Genomic DNA, 22474 nt, shown 5'->3' on the forward strand with positions numbered 1-22474 from the left:
TCTCTTGTACATATAACCTTTTCTACTATTATACAAATGAAATGTTTTCCATTTGTGTAAATCTCTAACGGGGGTTGTATTAAACAGGTAAAGTAAGTCGAATACAATCATTCACTCATTATTTATTCACAATTAACATAATTTGTTTAGCATCAATATTTTTTCATTCATTCTACCCGAAACAAAGGTTGTTTCAATGGTAGATATGAATAAATTCCATTCAAGAAATGTTTCAATCAATTGATAAAACTTGACACGTGTATAAAGAGACTGATTGGAGAATCTTAGTGAAAAAAACGAAAGAAAGACGAGGGTTCATGAGGGAGTGATTGGAAAATCTTAGTAAAATTAAAAAAAAATAAAAAAAAAGTTTCATTGAATTGTCTATTGTCATTGAAGCTCAAAAGAGAGAGAGATACAAACATCATCATTGACCATAGTCAAAAGGAAAAGGAAAGAGAGAGAAAGGATTTTTGGATATTTTAGAAATTTTAACGATTGTTGAATAATTAGAAAATGGCAAAATATTACAAAATTTTAAAAATCAATAAATATCTATGCATTTGTCAAGAACACATAAACAACTCTAGTATTTTCACTAAATCTCAAAAAATGAAGCACCAAAATGACAAAGATGGCTCGAAAAGCATTTTGCTGCTTCAGTGATTTGTGAAATGTATTTTGCGGGCTATTTATGTAATTTGTGAACCGTTTCGTAAATTATAGAAAATTGTCGAAAACGTATTTTTGGCGACCAAAGTCTCGAACCCCAAAGTTCCCTCTTTTCAGTCTTATTGTTCTTTTTATTCTTTCAATTATTTGTTTCCGATTCCCGAAGTTCATTCTCTTGGTCATAAAAAATTGTTGCTTCGGTACTCCACCACCACTATTGTTCTGGTACTCCAAAAGTTCTCTTTCTTGGTTATTGTTGCTTATTGCTCCCTTGCTTTTGGTTGTTGTTCCTTCATTTTCGGTGGCCATCGTTGCATGGTTGTTCCCTTTTTTGATCGCTGCTACTCGTTGGTCTTTCCCTTTCTTCTCTTGGTTGCCGCTAATTATTTCCTTTCAGGTATGTTTCTGTAATTATCCCTTCAAATAGTATCTCATATTAGTTTCCATCTTGATTATAACAGAGTTACCTAAACATATGCTACCTAAAGAGGATCAAGGTGAGAAAATGAGTGTGTGTGGACGGTCCAGTGTGAGATTTTCTGCTTGTGTTTTTTTTTTTTTTAATCTTTCACATATAAGGCATTTTCTTTTTTAGCTTTATTTATTTATTGGGTTGGGGAGAAGCTTTCTTTTATTATTTATGTTTTACTTTCCTTTAGATCCATTGTATTGGGAACTAATACTAATTTTTATATTTTTCCATATGTTTCTCATATTAATTTTATTATGTTTAAATTATTTTTATATTAAAAATTATATTTACAAAAAAAATTCAATATTTTTTTAATTTACACTTACGTTTCCATTTTTTTAAAAAAAATATTATTTCTTCGTTTTCATTTCATATAAATAATATTTTTTATTTCTATTTTCATACAACCTAAATATTAGCTTGCCCTCTTCTAAAATTAGAAAAAAGAATTTGGACCAGCCAACGATCCGAAACTGGACTGGGCTAATGGCATTATCAACATAAGACCCAACAGAGCTACGGCCCCATTCACCGACTCAAATCTTAAACCCTTCTTAAGCCCTTTCATCACATTGACACAACGGCTTTGATTCTCCGTACCCGTCGGCCGGCCGGTCGATCTTCCTCGTCATGGCGAATCGTCTATGTTGCCGACCGTTGCGCACAATACTTACGCCTTGCGTCTCTTCCTGCTCAAAGTACAGCAATGGTAACAAAGCCCCAATTCCTCTTCCTCCCTTCGTCTCAGCTGGAAATGGAAGCAGAAGCTATAATTATATATCCGAGATGCGAAAGTCGGCCTTGGAAGGTAACATCATCAGGCTTCTTCGCAATGAGATCCAGTACGAACTCGATCGCTCTCCTTCGACCTCACTGGTAATTTATCGCTCTGTCTGTCTCTCCCTCTGTGGTTATTCAGCTAAAGAAAACTTAAGAGAGAAATTGGAATTCATTTTGTTGGCGTGTATAATGTAATATGCTTGTTTCTGCAGCAGCATGTTCCCGAATTCAATTCATTTACTGTGGATGAACGGCCGTGTGAGCAGTGGATTAGATTGAGTAGGAAATTTGGAGAGAACGAAGAGATTAAAGTCGAAGTCACAATGTTTGATGGCTCTGTTCCTGTTGAGAAGCCTAGCAGTAATGTTCCCGCGCCCACAGCCGAAGATGATGTAAAACTTCATATTACTCTCATTGTTAGCATCTTCAAGGGGAAAGGAGAGCATGCCTTGGAGTTCGTGTGCTCAGCATGGCCAGATTGCATTGAGATTCAGAAAGTCTTCACGCGTGGTCACCATCACAATCGGATGGCGCCTCTGCCTTACACGGGTCCTCCATTCAAGTAAATGCTCTTTTCTTTTTCTTTTTTTTTTTTTTTTCAATTTCCTCTCCTCGTCTTGTTTACTGACAATTGGAGCAATGGATTTCATTGATTCATAATTTAAACCAAGACAATTTCTTATACTTTTTTGATGCAAGTAGAGAATCACTAATATATGGAATCTCACCGGTACTGTTGGCATTAGAGGCCATGGTTCATGGAGAAATGCTGTAAAGAGGGGGAAGTTTGTGGAGTAGGCGAGTAGGCAGGAGGAGATTGGTTCTTACAGTTCAGGTCGAATTTCCCCATCTAGTAAATTGGCTCTTTGGCTATTTTCCATGCTTGCTGAAGATCAAATAACTACTTAAAAATCATCTGCCATGCCATGCCAGTAGTTTTTGGGGTACCTCGTCAGTTTGTGGTTTCAAGAATTGTCTTTGTTGGACAACTGATTTGTTCATAAACCTCTCTTTGTGGTCTTTCCTAACCTTTTGTTGTTGGTCAAGGTCAACAATTAAGAGGATACAACAATAAGAACAACAATATAGGCCTTAATCCCGCTAGATGGAATCGGCTACATTAACTCTAGTTCAATTTATAGCTATATTTTCTATAAGGCCATTATATCTATATCATGTCTAAGGGTTTTCCATCAAGTTTCCTTCGGTGTTTTTTTACCTCTTTTGCTATACATATGCCATTGTGTTGGTCTTATTCTCATGTATCCGAGCTATCTTAATTGTGTTTTGTGCATTTTTTTTTTCGTTTAGTGCTTTGTGTATTTTATTTTCAATAGACATTACTCTAAGTCTAATGTTAGTATGTATTAACCGCAATTTTAGTTTCATCTTGTCTTGTGTAGCTGTACATTCATTATAATGTCTTGATCTCATTATGCTCATATTTTACATGTGTTGGTATTTCATTGCCCAATATTCTAAGCCAAATGACAAGGTTGGTCTTTTAGCTGTTTAATACAACTTTTCTTTTAGTTTTAAGGGTGTTTTTCAATCTCATTAAATGTTGGATACATTGTTTTATTTTAACCGTCTTGCCTTGATATTTTCTAAGTAATATCCACAATAAATTCCCCCCCCCCCCTTTTTTTTCAATTATCAATCAAAGACATCTAAACCAATCTTAGGGATAAGGAGGATCAAGTGTGAACTATTTCTCCCTCACCGTGGAGGATGTCTTCACAAGTTGATTTTTCACACCTTGAAATTTGTCTCTTTGACATCTTTTTTTCTGTGTGTGTATGCTTGCTGCAAGGTCAACTTACTAATTGGCAAGTAAACTCACCTTTCATACCATCATAATAGGGAAGTGCAGACACTTCATTTTTGGTATAATAATGTCTGGTAGTGTGATAATGTTGGGCATATGGAATATTTTAATCAGTGTAGTTGAAGGCAAGAAAGGCACTTCCTAGGAGCTCAGGTGACGCAAGGCGCCATGGAAGTGCCTCATGTAGTGCTAGGGAAGGCCCCTTTACTTGGGCACATCATAGGCAAGCGCCTCTGATGAGGCGTCACCTAGGCAAGTGCCTTTGATGATGTGCCGGGCACCATAGGTGCTCGCCTAGGCTGGAACCAAGAAAAAACAGAAAAAAGCAAAATGAAAATGAAATGTCATTGGCTCCAAAAGTCAGAGAAGATCGTGTAATGTCCCAAAAAAATATGATAAGAGGAGGAAAAATAAGAAATCAAGTAGAGAGAAGCATACTCAAGCTCGTTTCTCTCCTACAAAGCACTGTAATTTTCTTCCAATTTCTCCATGTTTCGTGCTTTTTGACAGCTGTAATGGACATAATCTTGCAGATTGTGTAATTCACACTCTCTGTTTTTTCTTGTCTCTCTTCACTTTCTTTATTTGGTTTTTTACATCATTTACCTTTATTGTCATTGGCAAAAGGATCATTTCTTTTGACATTCTTTTTTGAATTCGACCATGATTTCTTCATTGAGTAAGGTATTTGTTGAGAATCACAAAATCACTGAATAAAGTAATTTCCTCATTGTGTTCACTTTGTGGTTCTTCCTCAACAACGACTTATTTCATAGAAAGAGTTGTTAAGCTCCATCTCATAAGTTTGAATTGTCTACACTTTAGAAGCCTTGGCTTTACTCCCTGCTAGATTTGGACCTGGGTGCACTATGTGAATGCATATCTAGACAATAGAGTTCTCAGACAAGTGGTCCTTGCAGGTGATATTTAGATTTCTCCATCTATTGATGCAGTTGATGACTAACTTATCCTTCTTCTGATGTGTTGTTTTCAAATTTTATACTATAACAGTGATCGACAAAGTATTATTCTGTTTGTTCTTAAGTTTCAATGGAATTAAGTTCTAACTTTTGAGTAGTAGCAATACAATCTTTGATGAATTTCCAATAACAAATATTAGTCATTTGATTCTTCTCTTCAAGAATGTTAACTCAAAAGGTTAATTGTTTGTTCACAAATTTAATAATAGGACCACTTTTAATTTGGTAAAAGGAAGAAAAACTTTGTAATTTTTTTACTAGAGGTCTTGATAGCCTACTCAAATGGACAAAGAATCTTGGTGACTTTGATGGATGACAACAAATTTATATTTTTGTCTTGAAAGCTTGATATAATGTTCCTAAATTAGACAAGGAGATATTGTTCAATTTGGTAGAAGAGGACATTTTGTTGGGCTATGCTACCAACTTTTGTGATTTAAGCTTGATAGTTTCAAATATCTTATTTGATAATTATCTCTATTTATCGTATGGGATAATTATTGTGTTTTGAGAGGAGAAAAGTTTTCTGATAATTTTTATTCACAGTGAGGTATATATATACCAATCTACAAGGTACAACCATGAGACAACATATCTTTCTAATATATATGTACAACACTATCCAACATATATATTATATATGTACAACACTAGTTCTAACACTCCTCTTCAAGTAGACGCATATATATCATATGTGCCTAGCTTGGTGACAAGGTCTTAGCCTGACAAAGGGTAAATTCTCCTTGGTGAGGAGAATTAGGGTTGGTTTTGAGAGAAAAAGAGAGAGCGAGAGGGAGAAAAAGAGAACGACAGGGAGAGAATTGAGAGAGAAAGAAGGAATAGAGAGAAATTAAGAGAGGAAATAGACTGTAAATTCATCAAAGTATTCATCTATGGTTCTTATTGAGAGGGAAAGCCCTTTATATAGGCCCATCCTCAATCGTTACAACCACTTAACTCTCCCACTGTTATATGTTACAATCTTCCAACTATATCAACATCCTATGGTTACAACCTCTAACTACCTTTTCCACTGTAGGGTCCTGACACTTGGTACAAATGTAGGCAAGCCGTGGACCTCGTAATGATTTGGTAAGAAGATCAGCTAACTGGTCATTAGAGCCAACAAATGAGGTACTAATCTCTCCAAAAAAGCTAACAGTCAATCTCTATGTGTTTGGTTTGTTCATGAAAAACTGGATTAGAAGCAATATGAAGAGCCGTCTGATTATCACAAATAAGATGCATACGCCTTGAATCTCCAAATTTCAATTCTGTAAGAAGTTGTTTGAGCCAAATCAACTCACATGTGGCTAAAGCCATGGCCCAATATTCCGTTTCTGCGCTAGATCTAGCCACAACATTTTGCTTCTTACTCTTCCAAGACACCAAAATTCCTCCAACCAAGATACAATAACCAGAGGTAGGGCGCCAATCTGTAGGACAATCATCCCGATTTGCATTAGTATATCCAACAACCTGCTTATGTCCTTTGTTCTCAAAGAATAAGCCTTTACCAGGAGCACTTTTAATGTATCTCAAGATACGCACTAAAGCATGCCAGTGACTAGCACAAGGGGAGTCCAAGAATTGACTTACCACACTAACAACAAAAGAGATTTTTGGCCGTGTAATGGTGAGGTAATTAAGCTTCCCAACTAGTCTCCTCTATTGCCAAGGATCCTCCAATGGCTTTCTCTGTCCTAGTACAAGCTTAAACATTAGGATCCATAGGAGTATCTATAGACCGGGAATCAAGCATACCAGTCTCTTCCAAAATATCTAAGGCATACTTCCTTTGAGAGATGCACACACCATGGGCAAATTGAGCTACTTCAATGCCAAGAAAATACCTGAACCTGCCCAAATCCTTGGTCTGAAAATGAGAATGCAAATGAGTTTTCAACTGCCCAATACTAACCTCATTGTCTCTTGTAATAACAATGTCATCTACATATACTACTAATAATATGACTCCATTAGGAGAATGACGATAGAAAACATAATGACCAGCTTCACTTCTATACATACCAAAAGACTGGATGACAAAACTGAAGCGACCAAACCAACATCGAGGGGATTGCTTCAGGCCATATAAGGATTTCTTCGGCAATATACCAGTCGAGACTCCCCTGAGCAACAAACTCGGGAGGTTACTCCATATACACTTCCTTTTGAAGGTTGCCATGAAGAAAAACATTTTTAATATCCAACAAATAAAGAGGCCATTGTTGAATAGTGGTTATAGCAAGAAAAACACGAACAAAAGCAATCTTAGCCATGGGAGAGAATACAACAACAACAACAACAACATATCCAGCCTTTATCCCACTATGTGGGATCGGCTACATGAATTCTAGACTTCCATGTATTTCTATCTTTTGTCATATCTTCATTGAGATCCATACACTTCATATCAAACTTTAATGTCTCCCTCAAAGTCTTCTTAGGTCTGCCTCTATCTCTTTTTTTTTTATTAATTGTTTCATTTCATCAACTCTCCTCACAGGAGCGTCTCTTGGTCTCCTTCTCACATGACCAAACCATCTTAGTCTAGTCTCTCTCATCTTCTCCTCTATTGGCACTACTCCTATCTTATTACGAATAACTTCATTTCTAATTTTATCTTTTATTGTATGGCCGCACATCCATCTTAACATCCTCATCTCCGCTACACTCGTCTTTTGTTCATATTGGTATTTGACTGCCCAACATTCTGAGCCGTATAACAAAACTGGTCTTATAGCTGTCCTATAGAATTTTCCTTTCAATTTTAATGGGATTTTACCATCACATAACACCCCCGATGCATTTCTCCATTTTAGCTAACCTGCCTTAATTCTATGTGTGACATCCTTGTGAATTTCTCCATCTTTTTGAATCACTGATTCCAAATATCGAAAATGGTCTTTTCTTTGTAAGATTTGGTCTTCCAATTTTATTATAACATCCTCCACTCTTGCATTCTTACTAAATTTACATTCCATATATTCTATTTTCTTTCTGCTTAATTTAAATCCCTTAGTTTCTAAATTGTTTCTCCATAACTCAAGCTTAGTGTTCACTCCTTCTTTTGTTTCATCCACCAACACTTTGTCGTTTGCAAATAGCATACACCATGACACCTCTGTCTGAATATCTTTAATGAGTTCATCCATTACTAAAGCAAATAAGTATGGACTTAGTGCAGAACCTTGATGCAATCCTATTGTAATTTTAAACGGTTCAGTATCCCCTCCGCATGTTCTGACCCTTGTCTCTGCACCATGATACATGTCCTTAAGGGCTTGTATATAGGCTATTCAGACTCCTTTTTTCTCTAAAATCCTCCATAATACTTCTCTAGGGACCCTATCATAGACATTTTCTAGATCTATAAACACCATTTGTAGGTCCTTCTGATGATCTCGATACCTTTCCATTAGGCGCCTCAGTAGATATATAGCTTCCATTGTTGACCTACCGGGCATGAAACCAAACTGATTTTCTAAGACCTCTGTTTCTTTTCTGAGCCTCTGCTCTATTACTCTCTCCCAGAGTTTCATGGTATGGCTCATTAACTTAATTCCTCTATAATTTTCATAGTTTTGAACATCTCCTTTGTTCTTATATATAGGGACCAAAGTACTCTTCCTCCACTCATCTGACATCTTTTTTGATTTAAGAATCGCGTTAAATAATTTCGTTAGCCAGGAGATACCCTCTTCTCCCATGCATTTCCATGCTTCTATTGGTATATTATCCGGTCCCACCGCCTTATGATTTTTCATCTTTTTTAATGCTTGCCTTATTTCATTTGGACTTATGCGTCGATAAAATGTATAGCTCACGTTCCCTTCGGAGTTACTAAGATGTCCCAACCTAACTCTTGTGTCGCCATCATCATTGAATAATTTTGTGAAATACTCCTTCCATCTCTCCTTAATCGCTCCCTCATTCACTAATACATTTTGATTTTCATCTTTTATGCATTTCACTTGATTTAAATCCCTTGTTTTTCTTTCTTTTGCTTTAGCTAATTTATATATATCCCTTTCTCCATCTTTTGTATCAAGTCGTTTATATAGATTCTCGTATGCTTTTGACCTTGCTTCACTAACAGCTTTTTTTGCTGCCTTTTTTGATTCTTTATAATTTTTTTGATTTTCTTCATTGTTACACTGATATACAGCCTTCTAGCAATTTTTCTTATTTTTAATTTTCAATTGCACTTCTTCATTCCACCACCAAGACTCCTTAAGGTTAGGGGCTCTACCATTTGTCTCTCCAAGCACTACCTTTCTGTGTTCTCAGGGCATTAGCCATTTCTCTCCACATTTGGTTTGTCTGTCCTTCTCCATTCTATTCTCTTCTACCCCTTAATTTTTCTTTGAAGATTAGTTGTTTCTCCCCTTTTAAATCCCACCACTTGATTCTTGGATTTTGTTTTATGTGATTTTTTCTCTTCCAATTTCTTACTTGGACGTCAAGTACTAGAAGTCTATGTTGAGTAGTCAAACACTCTCCCGGTATCACCTTACAATCCCTACAACATACCCGGTCCTCTTGTCTCATGAGGAAGTAATCTATTTGGGTGCTTGATGTGATATTTTTATACGTGATTAAGTGTTCGTCCCGTTTTTTGAACCTAGTATTGGTTATGTTGAGCCAATATGCCATTGCAAAATCTAAAATAGACTTATCCTCATTATTAATTTCCCCGAATCCATACCCTCCATGTACCTCTCTATAGCCGTTTTCGTCTCTACCCACGTGACCATTTAAGTCACCTCCTATAATCACTTTCTCTCCTCTTGGTATCATTTGTATGAGTCCCTCTAGGTCCTCCCAAAATTTTGCTTTTATCTCCTCACCTAACCCCGCTTGTGGTGCATATGTACTAAAAATATTCATAGTCATTCTTCCTAGAATAACCTTCACCATAATAATTTTATCCCCTATTCTCTTTACATCCACTACCTCATCTACTAAGCTTTTATCCATAATGATCCCCATTCCATTTTTTTGCTCGATCATTTCCTGTATACCATATTTTATATCCATTTCCTGACAAAGTTTTAGCCATGGGAGAGAATATATCACCATAATCCAGGCCAAAAATTTCTGTATAGCCCTTAACAACCAACCGAGCCTTCAGATAATCAACAAAGCCATGTGGACCAACCTTAACAGTAAACACCCACCGGGACTAGATCTTACTTCTCATTAGCCAGCAAGGGAGACATCTCCTCATCCATAGCATGTCTCCACCAAGGTTGAGAAAGAGCTTTCATCATTTGTCTTAGGAGTAGAAACAAAAGAGAGAGCATATACAAAAGTAGAATAAACAAGTGACAAACGGTGATAGCTCACACAAGTATAAATGGGACCAGGATTTCGAGTGGAACGTGTACCACGATGAACATGAGCTTGGGCAGAGTCAGAGGGAGACGAGATAATGGCCCGAGTTGGAGGAAGACATGAGTCTAAAGGAATATCATCATTGGCAATAGGAGGAGTTAGAGCTAGAGGCACTGATGGAGGCTTAGAACAACGCTGATAAGTTTAAAGAGGAACATGTATTGGGATAAGAGGAGGAAAAGAAGGGACGAGAAGAACCTCATGAAGGGAGAAAGAAGACCCATCAGATGAAGAAGAGAAAAAATGTGTAGACTCAAAAGAATGTGACATCAGAAGAGAGAAAGTATCTAGCAAGTTCAGGGGAGTAGCACTTGTATTTCTTCTGATGACGAGAGTAGGCTAGAAACACACACTTGATAGAGCGAGGAGATAATTTATCACGACCAAGGGAAAGAAGATGGACAAAACAAGTTGATCCAAAGACACGAGGGGGGATAGGATAGATGGGATCACGAGGAAAAAGTAAAATATGTGGAATGGCCCCATTCAAAACAGTGGATTGCATCCGGTTAATTAGATAACCAGAAGTGAGAAGAGCGGCATCCCAAAAAACAATAGAAACATGCATATGAAGGAGAAGTGTCCGAGTAGTCTCAATGAGATGACAGTTTTTACATTCAACCATCCTATTTTGTTGTGGAGTATAAGGACAAGAGAATTGATGAACAATACCCCGAGGTGAGAGAAAAGCTTGAAATGCGTGAGAACAGTATTCCTTGGCATTATCACTGCAAATGATCTGAATGGTATGCCCAAATTGAGTAGAAATTTCATTACAAAAGGAAGTGAATAAAGATACAATTCAATACGATCTTTCATTAAGTAAAGCCAAGTATAACAAGAATGATCATCAATGAATGTAACTAAATAGGAGAAACCCTATTTAAACTTGATTTTACTAGGATCCCAAATGTCAGAATGTACAAGATCAAAAGAAGCATCAGCTCATTTATTAAGACGACTAGAATAAGAAGAACGAACATGTTTGCCTAGCTGACAAGACTCGCATTCTAGAACAACCAACAAAGACAATGAAGGAATCATCTGTCGAAGAGTAGAAAAATGAGGATAACCAAGCTAAGAATGAATTTGAAGAGGAGATGCCCTTGTAGTAGTACAAACAGATGCCGTAGATGACAGTAGGGCAGGATGGTAAAATCCCTCAAATTCACATCTGATGCCAATCATTCGTCCTATACCCCGATCCTACACAAGAACAGAATCAGAATCAAAGATGGCACAACAATTCAAAGAACAAGTGGGATGACTAACAGAAATGAGACTATATGGGCAACTAGAAACATGTACAACATAATTAAGAGAAATAGACAGAAGTGGATCAGCCCTACCAATATTAGTGGGCAGGGTTTTAGACCCATCAACCACAATGATAGGAGGAGGGGAAGCAGAGGAATCAATATGAGAGAATAAAGATTTATTACTAGAAATATGTTTTGAAGCAGCAAAATCAAGAATCCAAGGACTAAGTTGAGCATGAGTAGGACATATATGAGGAGTACCAGTGGGTAACACAACAGAAAGAGACCCTTGGGCAATCGAAGCTACGGGGGATGTGGCCTGTCAAGCTACCTTAAATTGATGATACTCAACCAACTCCTTAGCAGAGATCATATATGTAGAAGCTGGTCGCTCAGTATGAGAGGTATCAGGTACCATGGACTGTGCGTTTGCACTCTCAGGAATTGCAACATTCGCCTTGGGAGGGCGACCATGGAGTACATAACATGTATCCTTATAATGACCGGGGCGACGGAAGTAATTACAATAAGTGCACTTACCACTGTGGCCACGCCTAACACCTCTACCACGACCACCTCCAGGTCTAATATCCGAGAATCCAGGAGTCTGAGAGGCAAGTATGGATTGCTTTCCAACTAAAACCTCATAAAATGTTTGTTTTACTACGAAGGATTTGGGCAAACGCCTCTTTTATGATAGGTATAGTGGGACTGCTCAGGATCTGAGTGTGAACACCCTCCATATCGGCCCCAAGGCCTATGAGGGTAAGCACCATAAACAACTTGTCTCTTTGCTTCTTCTGCTTAGTGAGATTGGCTGTAATAGGGAGCATGGCATTAAAATTTGTCACAACAGACTGAATACGACCCAAGTAAGTAGGCACATCTGAGTCCCCCTTCTGAATACAGAACAAATTACTAATGATAGTGTATAAATGCACAATATCATTAAGTAGTGTTTGTTAACTAAGATATAGATTGGAAAAAGTGGGATATGGAAAGCATCCTGGACAAAAGTGTTTTCCATTATGTTTGTTAAATTTATCTAGAAAGAAGTCATGTGACTTCTTATCTTGAACTTTCTAGATAAATTTATCTCCCCCCCCCCCGGCCCTTCATATAAGTTATCTTGATGCAACCTTATCGTACTCATTTTAACAAACGCTACCTTAGTATATAGTTGCTGAGCATGAGACCAAATATTAAAACAATTCTCGTAGACACGAAATAAGGAGAATAAATCAACATCTATTGACTGCCACAACAATGTATCCAACTGTATCTATGTAATCCCATATAGTCCTATTTGCTTCAGCGATGTCAGGAAGTTTCGTCGTCAAATGGTCACTAACACCATGCCCACGAAACCACAACAAGCGTTGACCATGACATATAATTCTTACCATTCAATTTTTTAGTAGTAATGGTTGTAATACCAAAAGAAGACGGTATATGCATAGGAACAATCATAGGTACAATTACAGTCGAAGGGGAATCACCACTTCAGGATTTGAAGAGGTCATAGTGCAAAACCCAAGTCCAACCAACAATAGCACAACCCCAATCTGAATCAAAATCTTACAAACCAAAGTGTTCTGAACCAGATCTGAACCTAATGGCCCAAAATAGATCTGAAGCTGCTGCAAACTAGATCTGAAGCTGTAAAACCTAGATATGAAACCAGATAGTGCTGTAAACTAGATCTGAAACTGTAAAGCCCAAAGCTGGTTCAAGTTGCTAACGATGATGGAGGTGGCCGACAGCGACGGAAGGAGAAACGGTGGTGATGACAGATGGAAACAACTAAGCTCATGTTGGCCTCTTCACGTCTGTGGCGAGCTGGTTCAGGATGAGGGTCGTTTTGGAAAAGAGAGAGGTGGCGATGATAGACAGAAATAAATGGTGGCGACGGTAGACGGAAACAACTGAGTTCATGTCAGCACAAGATGAGGGTTGTCTTGGAAAAGAGAGAGAGATCTGAGAGTCGCTAGCCGAGGAGAAAGACACACACCAAATCTAAAAGTCACAACTGTAGATGCACGAGATGTCGTCAGGAATCGAGTCAATCGAAGAGATATGTGAGACCAACGTTGGATAGTGGCGGTGGCAGCAGCTAATAGAGTTATCAGCAGTGGTGGCGTCGACTAGCGGCAACAACGTTCAACGACAGTGGTAGCGGCGGCTGGAACTAGGGTTAGGGTTTGTCTAGTGGCTTTGGTACCATATTGTGTTTTGAGAAGGGAAAAGTTTTCTGATAATTTTTTTTCACAATGAGGTATATATATATACCAATCTATAAGGTACAACCATGAGACAACATATCTTTCTAATATATATGTACAACACTATCCAACATATATATTATATATGTACAACACGAGTTCTCACAATAATAATGGAATATTTACCTTTATTTATTTATTTTATTGTAAAAATATTTCTCCTTGTCCTAAATGATGGTTAAGTTAATAAAAGGGATAATTGCAATGACCTGCCTAAGGTTTGACATAGTGTTTGCAATTCATTAAACTTAAATTCACCTCGTAGAAACTTACTTGGAACATCTTTGATCTAAAAAAGGTATACCTAAGATCTATATTCCCATTCTTGTGGAGGAATATTTTCCAAAATATAAAATAGTCACCACACTTCCCAGGGGCAGGCAATGATAGAAATCAATAGCCAATAAGCCAAGAGGGGGCTGAATTTGGCTTTATAAAATTTATAGTTTTTGAAAATTTTGAAACCCTTTTTACGAACTGAATATGGTTTGCTGAAAAAATAGTAATTTGTACCTAGCAAAAAAAAAAGAAAAAAGAAAAAAAGTAATTTGCAAATGAAGAAAATATCAATACAGTAAAAGAGGCATAAGAACTTATAGTGGTTTGGCTTCTCCCAAGCCTATTACGGTCCTCAATCCACTATTTTTTAAAAAGAACAACAAATAGAATGGTGTATCACAACACCAATACAAATACACGCTAGTACACTACTAATTATACAACCCGCCAGAGTGAATATCCTCACTCTTGCAACAAGAAATAAGAGAACCTAGAAATATAAAGGAGAGAGTGATCCCTAAAGATCAAATAATACAAAAGAAAGCTCATTAATTGAAAGAATATCTTCAATGAAGGCTCTCTTTAATTCTCTTTGTGTATGCTGTCTTATTTTTGCTCTACAATGGTTCATTATATAGAGAATGGGAAACTAGCCATTTTCTACTGTTGAGCCACCTACAACAAACCAGAACTAGCCGTTAGTGTGTGTTAGGCAAAAGACTATTGACAATTTTTGTAAGAATGTAGACTGTTTTAACAACAATTTTATAGTTTCTTGAAAGCTGTTGAAAGACAGAAAACAAGCTTAGTTCATGAACTTGAAAAACTTGAAAACTGTCAACAAGATTTCTCAATTGGTTGATAGTTGTCTTCTTACATTGAAATACAAAGAGCGCTCATTCCATCTGTTGACCATATGATCAAACCTTGGGCCATTTTTCTGCATACTGTGAGAAATAAGAACATGTCATTCTGACTGTCGGCTGTGTCAAAGTCAGTTGATAATTTTCCTATAAACAGGTAGATACTGATTGTTAACTATGTAGTTCCATTGGTCGACAGCTTTTATGCATATAGTCAGATAACATTCTAATTGTTGAGCATTTGTATCAGTTGGTCAACACTTTTGCCTTTTTTTCAAAAACTGTAGAATGCAAGTTCAAATACTATCCAATTTCTTTCAGATTGAAAAATATGAGTTGATTTAAGAACTTGATGTATTAGGCCATGGAAACATTTTTGTTTTTTGTCAAACTTTATTTGCTTGAAGTATTTTGAGATTTTCAACATATTCAAAAGGCTTTACGTGGAAGATAAATTCTTTATTTAACCCCTAAATTTCTTCTTCAAATTATGATCCAAGATTTGCTCAAAACCACATTAAGTTCATTTTCTACAATTTCAAATTTTCATTCACGTTTTGCTACATCAAAATTAAATTGGGTTTAACAAGAAAAAGTGTGGATACAGTTGCAAGTCCTAGGGATCTTAGGTCCAAAAAGTTAACTAAAAGCAATGTTTTGAAAAGTGCTAAGCACAAAAAGTCTACAGAGCTTAAGCGCAAAGTGAAGTGCATACTTAAGCAAAATGAAGAGTATAAACTTTTATAAGTATAAAAAATATAAACTATTAAAGAAGTAATCATTAAAAAAAACTAAATAATAATAAGGGTTGCAAATTTAATAAAAGATAAGATACAATTTTTCATTTATATTTTACACTAGTTTACAAATTCATGCAATCATAGAAAAAACACATAGGGGACATATAAAAAGAATATAATCTGGTCAACTGCTAATCCTGATAGAACTTGGAAGACAAGTTGGTCTAAACTCTTAGTTGAAAGGATTTGAATATGCTAAGGCTTCTTTTTTAATTTTAATTTTTTTATTTTGTTGACTCTTCTTTTGTTTTTTGTAAAAGTTAGGGAAACAAACCCATTCTATTTTATTAATGCAATTTATAAAGAGGATTGGATAGAAGAATAAGGAAAAAAATCATCCATTATTTACAACAATTCCCAATTAATCAACCTGTAATTTATAACAATCTCCAGTCAATTAATTCCTAATTTACAATCAATTGATAATACTTGATTACAAAAATCATGAATCAATCATGAATCCCTAATTTAGGGCAATCTGGAATTAATCATTAATTCCTAATTTACAACAATTAGGAATAAATTAGCAATCCCTAATTTACTTCATGTTTCGTTCAATATTTTTAGTTTGGTAAATACATCCAAGTATTTTTTTTTTAAACAAATATATATATGATTTTGTTTAGATCTTTCTAAGATCTGATAATAATTTTTTTTGGGTAAGGATTCTATACAAACAGCCACACTATTGCAAAAATTTAACCAAATCTAATCATTCATATTGTTTGGTAAAAAAAAAAAAACCAAGTGTATTTCTGAAGCATGTTTTATTGTGCTTCAGAGCTCAAGTAAAAGCACCACTTAAGCACGCTTTATTGGCACTCAGCTAAATTTTCTGAGCCTCACACGAAAAAAGCCTCAAGCATGTTGTGCTTTGCGCTAAAAGTGTGCTTTTTTAAACGCTAACCAGGAGGGGAAATTGTCATCAACCAAAAAGTGGCTTTAGAGGCTTGGAAAAAATAAGTAAAAATAGCATGCAAGTCTCAAGTGTCATTTTAGAGTTGCTGGCAAGGTGGGACACTGTCTATCTTTGTGATATCTATGAGACTGTGAATAGAGGCAAAGGGTTAAGATTATGCTTTGGTAAACTCTTTAGTCTGCTTAAGCTATTTTGATATCACCCAGGGTTTGAGCTGGAATTCTTCAAAAGTTTTGCAACCTGGTAGCTTATACGTATTTATGTAGCAAAAATTGAGTTATACATGTGAATTTTGAAAAATTCCATCAAATTACTTTATGTTGAGGCAGGAAGGTTTGTTCTCTTTCCCTTGCAATTAGAAACAGGAGGTAGCCGTTGAAATTGGGGCAAATTGGGAAAATTGAAAATTTTCTTCAGATCTCATGGATTGAAGTGGCAAAAATCACCTTGTCCTTTGCAAATAGAGATTTGAGCTGGTAAGATTATTCCTAAAAGCAGGAGGTGGCTTTGGGTTAGACTTTAGTGAAGGTTGGGTCTGTCCGAAGACATTTTGTCGAGACTTGGTTGATTGAGAAGAATTCTGAGTTGACTGAGATCCCTACTCTATTGGATGATCCACACATTTGCTCTACTCAATGCTATCAACCGCCAAATCCTTGGAGTACATTGCCTCGGTCAGGTCTCTTGAATGCAACCCTTAATTGATTGAATCAAAGGTAAATAGAAGAATAGCTCACCTCAGTCCAAAATGAGTGCTAAGCTTTGTTTAACTGACCAGAACAAGTATAAATGTCTTACAAAGCCTTAACCAAGGACTTTACTTTGAAACCTATCTTGCAACCCACAAATTTTATCATAGAGGCTGACAACACCGATCCTGGGAATGCAATGACATGGTTAACCAGCACACTCTGATGAATGATGGTTCCCTTGCGGCTTCTCATGGCAAGGCCGTCGGACCAGGTTAGGGCCTGGCGCAAGGTTTCGTAGCAAAAAGAATGAGGATCTAGACCTGAGGTAGGTGTAGGTCTTTGTCAGGTCAAAGAGGGTCTAAGTAGGTTTTTATGAAGTGATAGTTTAATTGAAAACGAATATTATGCCAAAATTTAAGTATATTATCCATTTAAAAAATGCTGAAGATACATGGCCAAATTTTATTGGAGAAACTATCCTCTCAGTCCCAGACATTTTTGTTAACAAAACTGAAGTCATCATAGGAATATTGTATCTTTTTTCACACGACACCTTTGATTAGCCATTGGCATAGTCTTATTAAAGTCCAATGTTATTTTCCAATCGGCCAAAATTAGTGTTTGCAGGTGTATTCCATAACCACATTCATATCTGTTTCTGCATCCATATTTGCACATGTGCTTCTTAGTTGTCACGTACCAAAAATCTCCCTAGAACTTTTGAAGCCTGGTAACAACCAAAGCGAGTATAGCAAAGGAGACTAAGGCTTAGTTTGGCTAGGCGTTTGTTTGATAGCTGAAAAGCCGAGTAGTGTTTAAGTTGTGTAATAGCGTTTAAATTAAGTAGCGTTTAAGCCAATAATGTGTTTGGATAAATATGCTTTTAAGCTATTAGTGTAAAATTATGTGTTTGGTTTGTAAAAGCTGATAAGCTATTAGAATTTGACAAAAAGACTAAAATAGACATGATATTAAATAATGTAAATAAAATTTAAAAAATATAATTTTTAAAAAAAAATTAAATTGATGTATAGCTAAAATACTTACAGTTAATAAATTATAAAACATAATTAAAAATATATAATTTTTAAATTTTATGTATAAATTTGGATTTAATTCATAAAAATCTAAATATATATTATATTAGATTCTTCAAAAATATATTTTATTAAAATTAATATATATTATATGTTATGTGTAAAATTATTGCTATATATAATATATGTTATATACGAACTATAATATATATATATATAGTATTACATGTTATATATATATATATATATATGTACATAGTGAAGAACTGAAGAAGGAGGTCGGCAACAGAGAAGGAGATGGGCGACGGCGTAGGAGGGGACGGCGACGACGCAGGAGATGGCCGCGAGAGGAGGTGAAGTAGGCGGCAGAGACGCGACGGCATTGGGCGGCATGCGGTGGCAGATCTGGAAGCAGAGGCGGCGATGGCGGTAGCGGGACTGAGGTGGCTAAACTAGGCTTGCGATGGCGGTGAAGAAGCCGGCTTGCGGCGGCCGAGCTTGGCGACGGCGACGGTGGGGGCGATGGCGAGGCGGATGGCGACGGGCGACAGTGGCAGTGGGAAATTGGTTGCAGAGGTTGAAGATGAAGGATATTGGTTGGAAATAGATGTTTTGGTTGAGGATAAATGGGTAATTTCCATGGTCAATGTAGCGTTTTCTCCCATAGCGATTTGCAAAAGTTGAGGGGGAGGAACTTTTGAAAACGCTATTCAAATAGCGTTTAAGCTGTTGAGCATTTAAGCTATTTGAGTTTGCCAAACATTTAATAAAAAAAGCTTGACAGCGGAAAAGCTATACTAATAGCTTAAAAGCGGTCAAACCACTTAGCCAAACGGACCCTACATATTTAACCTTCAACCAAATGTATCTCTTGTTTTTCTTGCTTGAAAACTATGTTTTGGGAACATCTGAACATTTTCTGAACACAATTCAAAATTTTGAAAGAATAAGTAGTGACGATACATGAAACCATTTTGCGCTTCCAAACCAAATATGCCCTTCATTTCATTTCTTTTTTTTTGTGGGTCTGGTAATATCTTAGGAGTCTAACTCTTAATCTCATTGGAAATTCTTCAGGGAATTGGATGATGAGCTGCAAGATTCGCTTTATGGGTTCTTGGAAGCAAGGGGTATAAATGATGGCCTTGCTGCTTTCTTGCATGAATATATGAAGAACAAAGATAAAGCCGAGTTTATTCGTTGGATGGGCACTGTCAAGTCTTTCTTTGAAAGAAACACAGGGCTTGGTCATGCAAAGTTACAAAGCAATTGAGATTTACGTAAGATTTCTTCTAATTCCGTCGTTGTTTGTGCTGCAAGTAGTGGTATATTATGATCATATCTGCTCTTGACACTGGAATCGTGTTGTAGGATTTAGGTCAGCCCAATTAGGCAAAGAGAAATTAAAAATTTTCAGATGTGAGAGCTTGGAACTTGCTGTTTTCTTGCAGAGAAACAAGGGAAAATCCTTCTTTCTTTTTTTTTTGGCATAAAAAATGTAGTTGCAGTCGCCCTGGTTCAGATTCTTTGCTTTCTTGCATCACAGATTGCATTAGGTTTTCTTTTCTTTCCTTCTAGAATCACAGTCATGGCCAGCCGCCTGGTTCAGACAATGCTGTATTGAGGCCCATCTTGTAAAATGCATATTATTATCAGAGTCGAAAGCTTTTGAGTTATATTTTATGCATCTGTTGGTAGATTTATTTTTTTATTCAAATCATATAAAATACAAGTTATACACAAAATATATATATAACTAGAGATGTTAAATGAGTTGAGACGGTCAGCCCAACACCCATCACCTGAGCTGAGCAGTGTTGGGTCTAAAGTATTTGAAGTTTGACCCACCCAATTAAATGAGTTAGATTATTTTGGAATTATTGTTCTTGTGCGGTCTTTCGCTGTTCGTGCTCTCGATTTTGACAGAAGAAGTAAATCACAGATGGAGACTTTGTTTTGCTATGCAGGGTAATGAATTGAACCCACGACCTATTGATATGAATCACAACTTATGACTCAACTACTTGATCTGTGTCTTGGTGTGACTTAGTTTTTTCTTGTTTTGGTAACGCACAATCATGAGCGCCCGCTGTTGTTCGGTTCCACGATATCAGCAAGAGATGTAAATCAGAAGACTCAGCAGTCAGTTTGATCCCTAGTTCTGCCGCAAACGTGAAAGTGACAAGCAATTTTCAACTTTTAGAATCGCTCTGACTGTTGAACTTTCTTCCCTAACCAAGGCTCGAACACTGAACCTGGAGGCCTAAAAAGCAACATTCCAAAATGTACTTTTTTTGTCAGCGGAGCGATGCCCTACGGGCGACTTAGATCATTTTGATCCATAATGTCTGTGGTTTACTTTGCCAATTCTAAATTAAAACATAAAAAAAAAAATCAAAACTTAATAAGTCTAATTCATTAGAGTAGGGATGAGTAAGAAAAAATGAAAACAATTAAATTGATCGCTTCAAATTGCTATCTCACAAAAAACATGGATCATTTTAAAAATTATTTAAAATAATTTAATTTATGATTTAATAAACTCTAAAATCCACAACAACCCTAATAAAATTAAGTTTACCTTCTAATTATAAAACTATGAATTTTAATTATTTATTTTTTGAAATAATAATTAATTAAAATTTATAGTCTTGGTTTTGAATTTTAAATAATTGCTAAGTGAAATATTAAATTCAAAAAATTTCAATTTAATGATTTGAAAAAAAAAAAGAACTTTCAAATAATTTTTTGGTTTAATAAAATTGAAATAGTTGTCAAGTAAAATGCCATCAAATTTTTTTACCTCCTCAGCAATGCTAATTAATTACTTGGAAAGGGTTGGTTGAGTCACAACTTCCATGTTTTCCTTTTCTTCAATTTTTATTTTAAAAATAAAAATAAAAATATTAGTGTTATTATTGTATTTTCATTTTCTTTGTTAGTTGTCACTAATTGTTATACTTTAAACCACTTAAACTACTTATGTCACCTAAACCAGTTGGAGGGGTTTCACACATATGGTGAGTTGATTGTGTTTGGAAAATAGGTGAACTATTTATGGAGGTCTCATTTAAAGGAAAATTTCACATACCACTTTTAATTTTTGCTTAAATTGCATTAATCATTTTACCCCTTTTTAAAAATATGTCATTTTCTCTCTTACTTTCTGTTATTTTTTTTTCATTTTCTCCACATCGTTTTATCCCTACGAGGTCTTGCCAATCATTATTGTTATTCTTCTTTCATCATTGTTCTTATCTCGCAAAAGTAAGATTTTTTTTCCTTTTTTCGAGTTTTGATTGTGAACCCTTATATGTCAGTTTCAATCAAAACTAATTGTGTATGATTCTCTCTTATTTTTCATCTATTTTTCTTTTTCTTTTTGTATATGTGCATGTGCATGAACACAATCGTTGGTGACGAGGTTTAGTTAATACCGATGGTCTTGATTCGATACTTTGGATTAGGATTTCTCTAAAAACCTTAATTATCATTTAGGGCTTTGCAAAAACTCCAATCGTTTATAATGATTAGAGTTTTCTCTTAAAACCCTAATTGATCACAACAATTAAAGTTTCTTTGGTAATAAAAAATAAAATAGAAAAGTAATTGTTGGATCCATTATTTAGCAATGGTGATTGATGGAGATGGGTGACTTCACGATGGCTAATGGATAAGAGAAAAAAGGTAAATAAAAAAAAGAGATAAACATAAGATGGAAATAGTCGACAAATATCAATGGTAACAATGTCAAATAGTCAAGCAAATATAACACCCATGAACTATTGATATTTTCTCTCAATCACCGATGATAATCTCTTCTTTTCTCTCTATTTCTCTTATCTGCTCTTTAGATTAAATTGTGGACAATGGTAATAGCAATTGACAATGATTGTTGTCACCATCGATAATTTTTTTTTTATATAGTTGTGGTGAGAAAGACTTGGGAAAGAAAGCCAAGAGGGCATTTTTGAAATTTGAAAACAAAAAATAAGTGGTGATTTTTTATAGTAAAGGGACATTATTGCATGGTAATAAAAATCAAGAAATGCAGATATTATTTTCAAAGATGTAAGAGTGATGGGTGTAATTTAAGCAAATACTAGAGAAAATATACTATTTAAAAATATTTTCTTAATTGCCCGACTCTACCGCACCCCTACATAAGAGTACATACAAAATACTTTATTATGAAAGATGAATAATTTAAA

General features: G+C 35.8%; 1 protein-coding gene across 4 annotated transcripts; it reads left to right on the forward strand.

Moving 5' to 3' along the window:
- The first annotated feature begins 1661 nt into the window (after positions 1-1661).
- Positions 1662-20652, forward strand: LOC127795892 (uncharacterized protein At2g39795, mitochondrial-like). Of its 4 annotated transcripts, none has more exons than XM_052327864.1 (4): positions 1664-2020; positions 2137-2486; positions 19341-19543; positions 20231-20652. In XM_052327864.1, exons 1-3 carry the CDS (start codon positions 1775-1777, stop codon positions 19534-19536), a joined length of 792 nt encoding a protein of 263 aa, XP_052183824.1. In that variant the 5' UTR covers positions 1664-1774; the 3' UTR covers positions 19537-19543; positions 20231-20652. The 4 variants fall into 4 exon arrangements, with proteins under 4 accessions (XP_052183825.1, XP_052183824.1, XP_052183823.1 ...); XM_052327863.1 differs by lacking the exon at positions 20231-20652 and adding an exon at positions 19635-19950; XM_052327865.1 differs by lacking the exon at positions 20231-20652 and having other exon boundaries at positions 1662-2020; positions 2140-2486; positions 19341-19950.
- Positions 20653-22474: the final 1822 nt, after the last annotated feature.

This window comes from Diospyros lotus, chromosome 2 (assembly GCF_014633365.1).
Source record: "Diospyros lotus cultivar Yz01 chromosome 2, ASM1463336v1, whole genome shotgun sequence".
Classification (NCBI taxonomy): Eukaryota; Viridiplantae; Streptophyta; class Magnoliopsida; order Ericales; family Ebenaceae; genus Diospyros; species Diospyros lotus.

Bases quoted from the DNA above. Each gene is read 5' to 3' on its own strand.
- LOC127795892 (XM_052327864.1), top strand. From the start codon at position 1,775: ATGGCGAATCGTCTATGTTGCCGACCGTTGCGCACAATACTTACGCCT. The intron at 2,021-2,136 runs GTAATTTATCGC...TTGTTTCTGCAG, and splicing joins GCTCTCCTTCGACCTCACTG to CAGCATGTTCCCGAATTCAA. The intron at 2,487-19,340 runs GTAAATGCTCTT...GAAATTCTTCAG, and splicing joins TACACGGGTCCTCCATTCAA to GGAATTGGATGATGAGCTGC.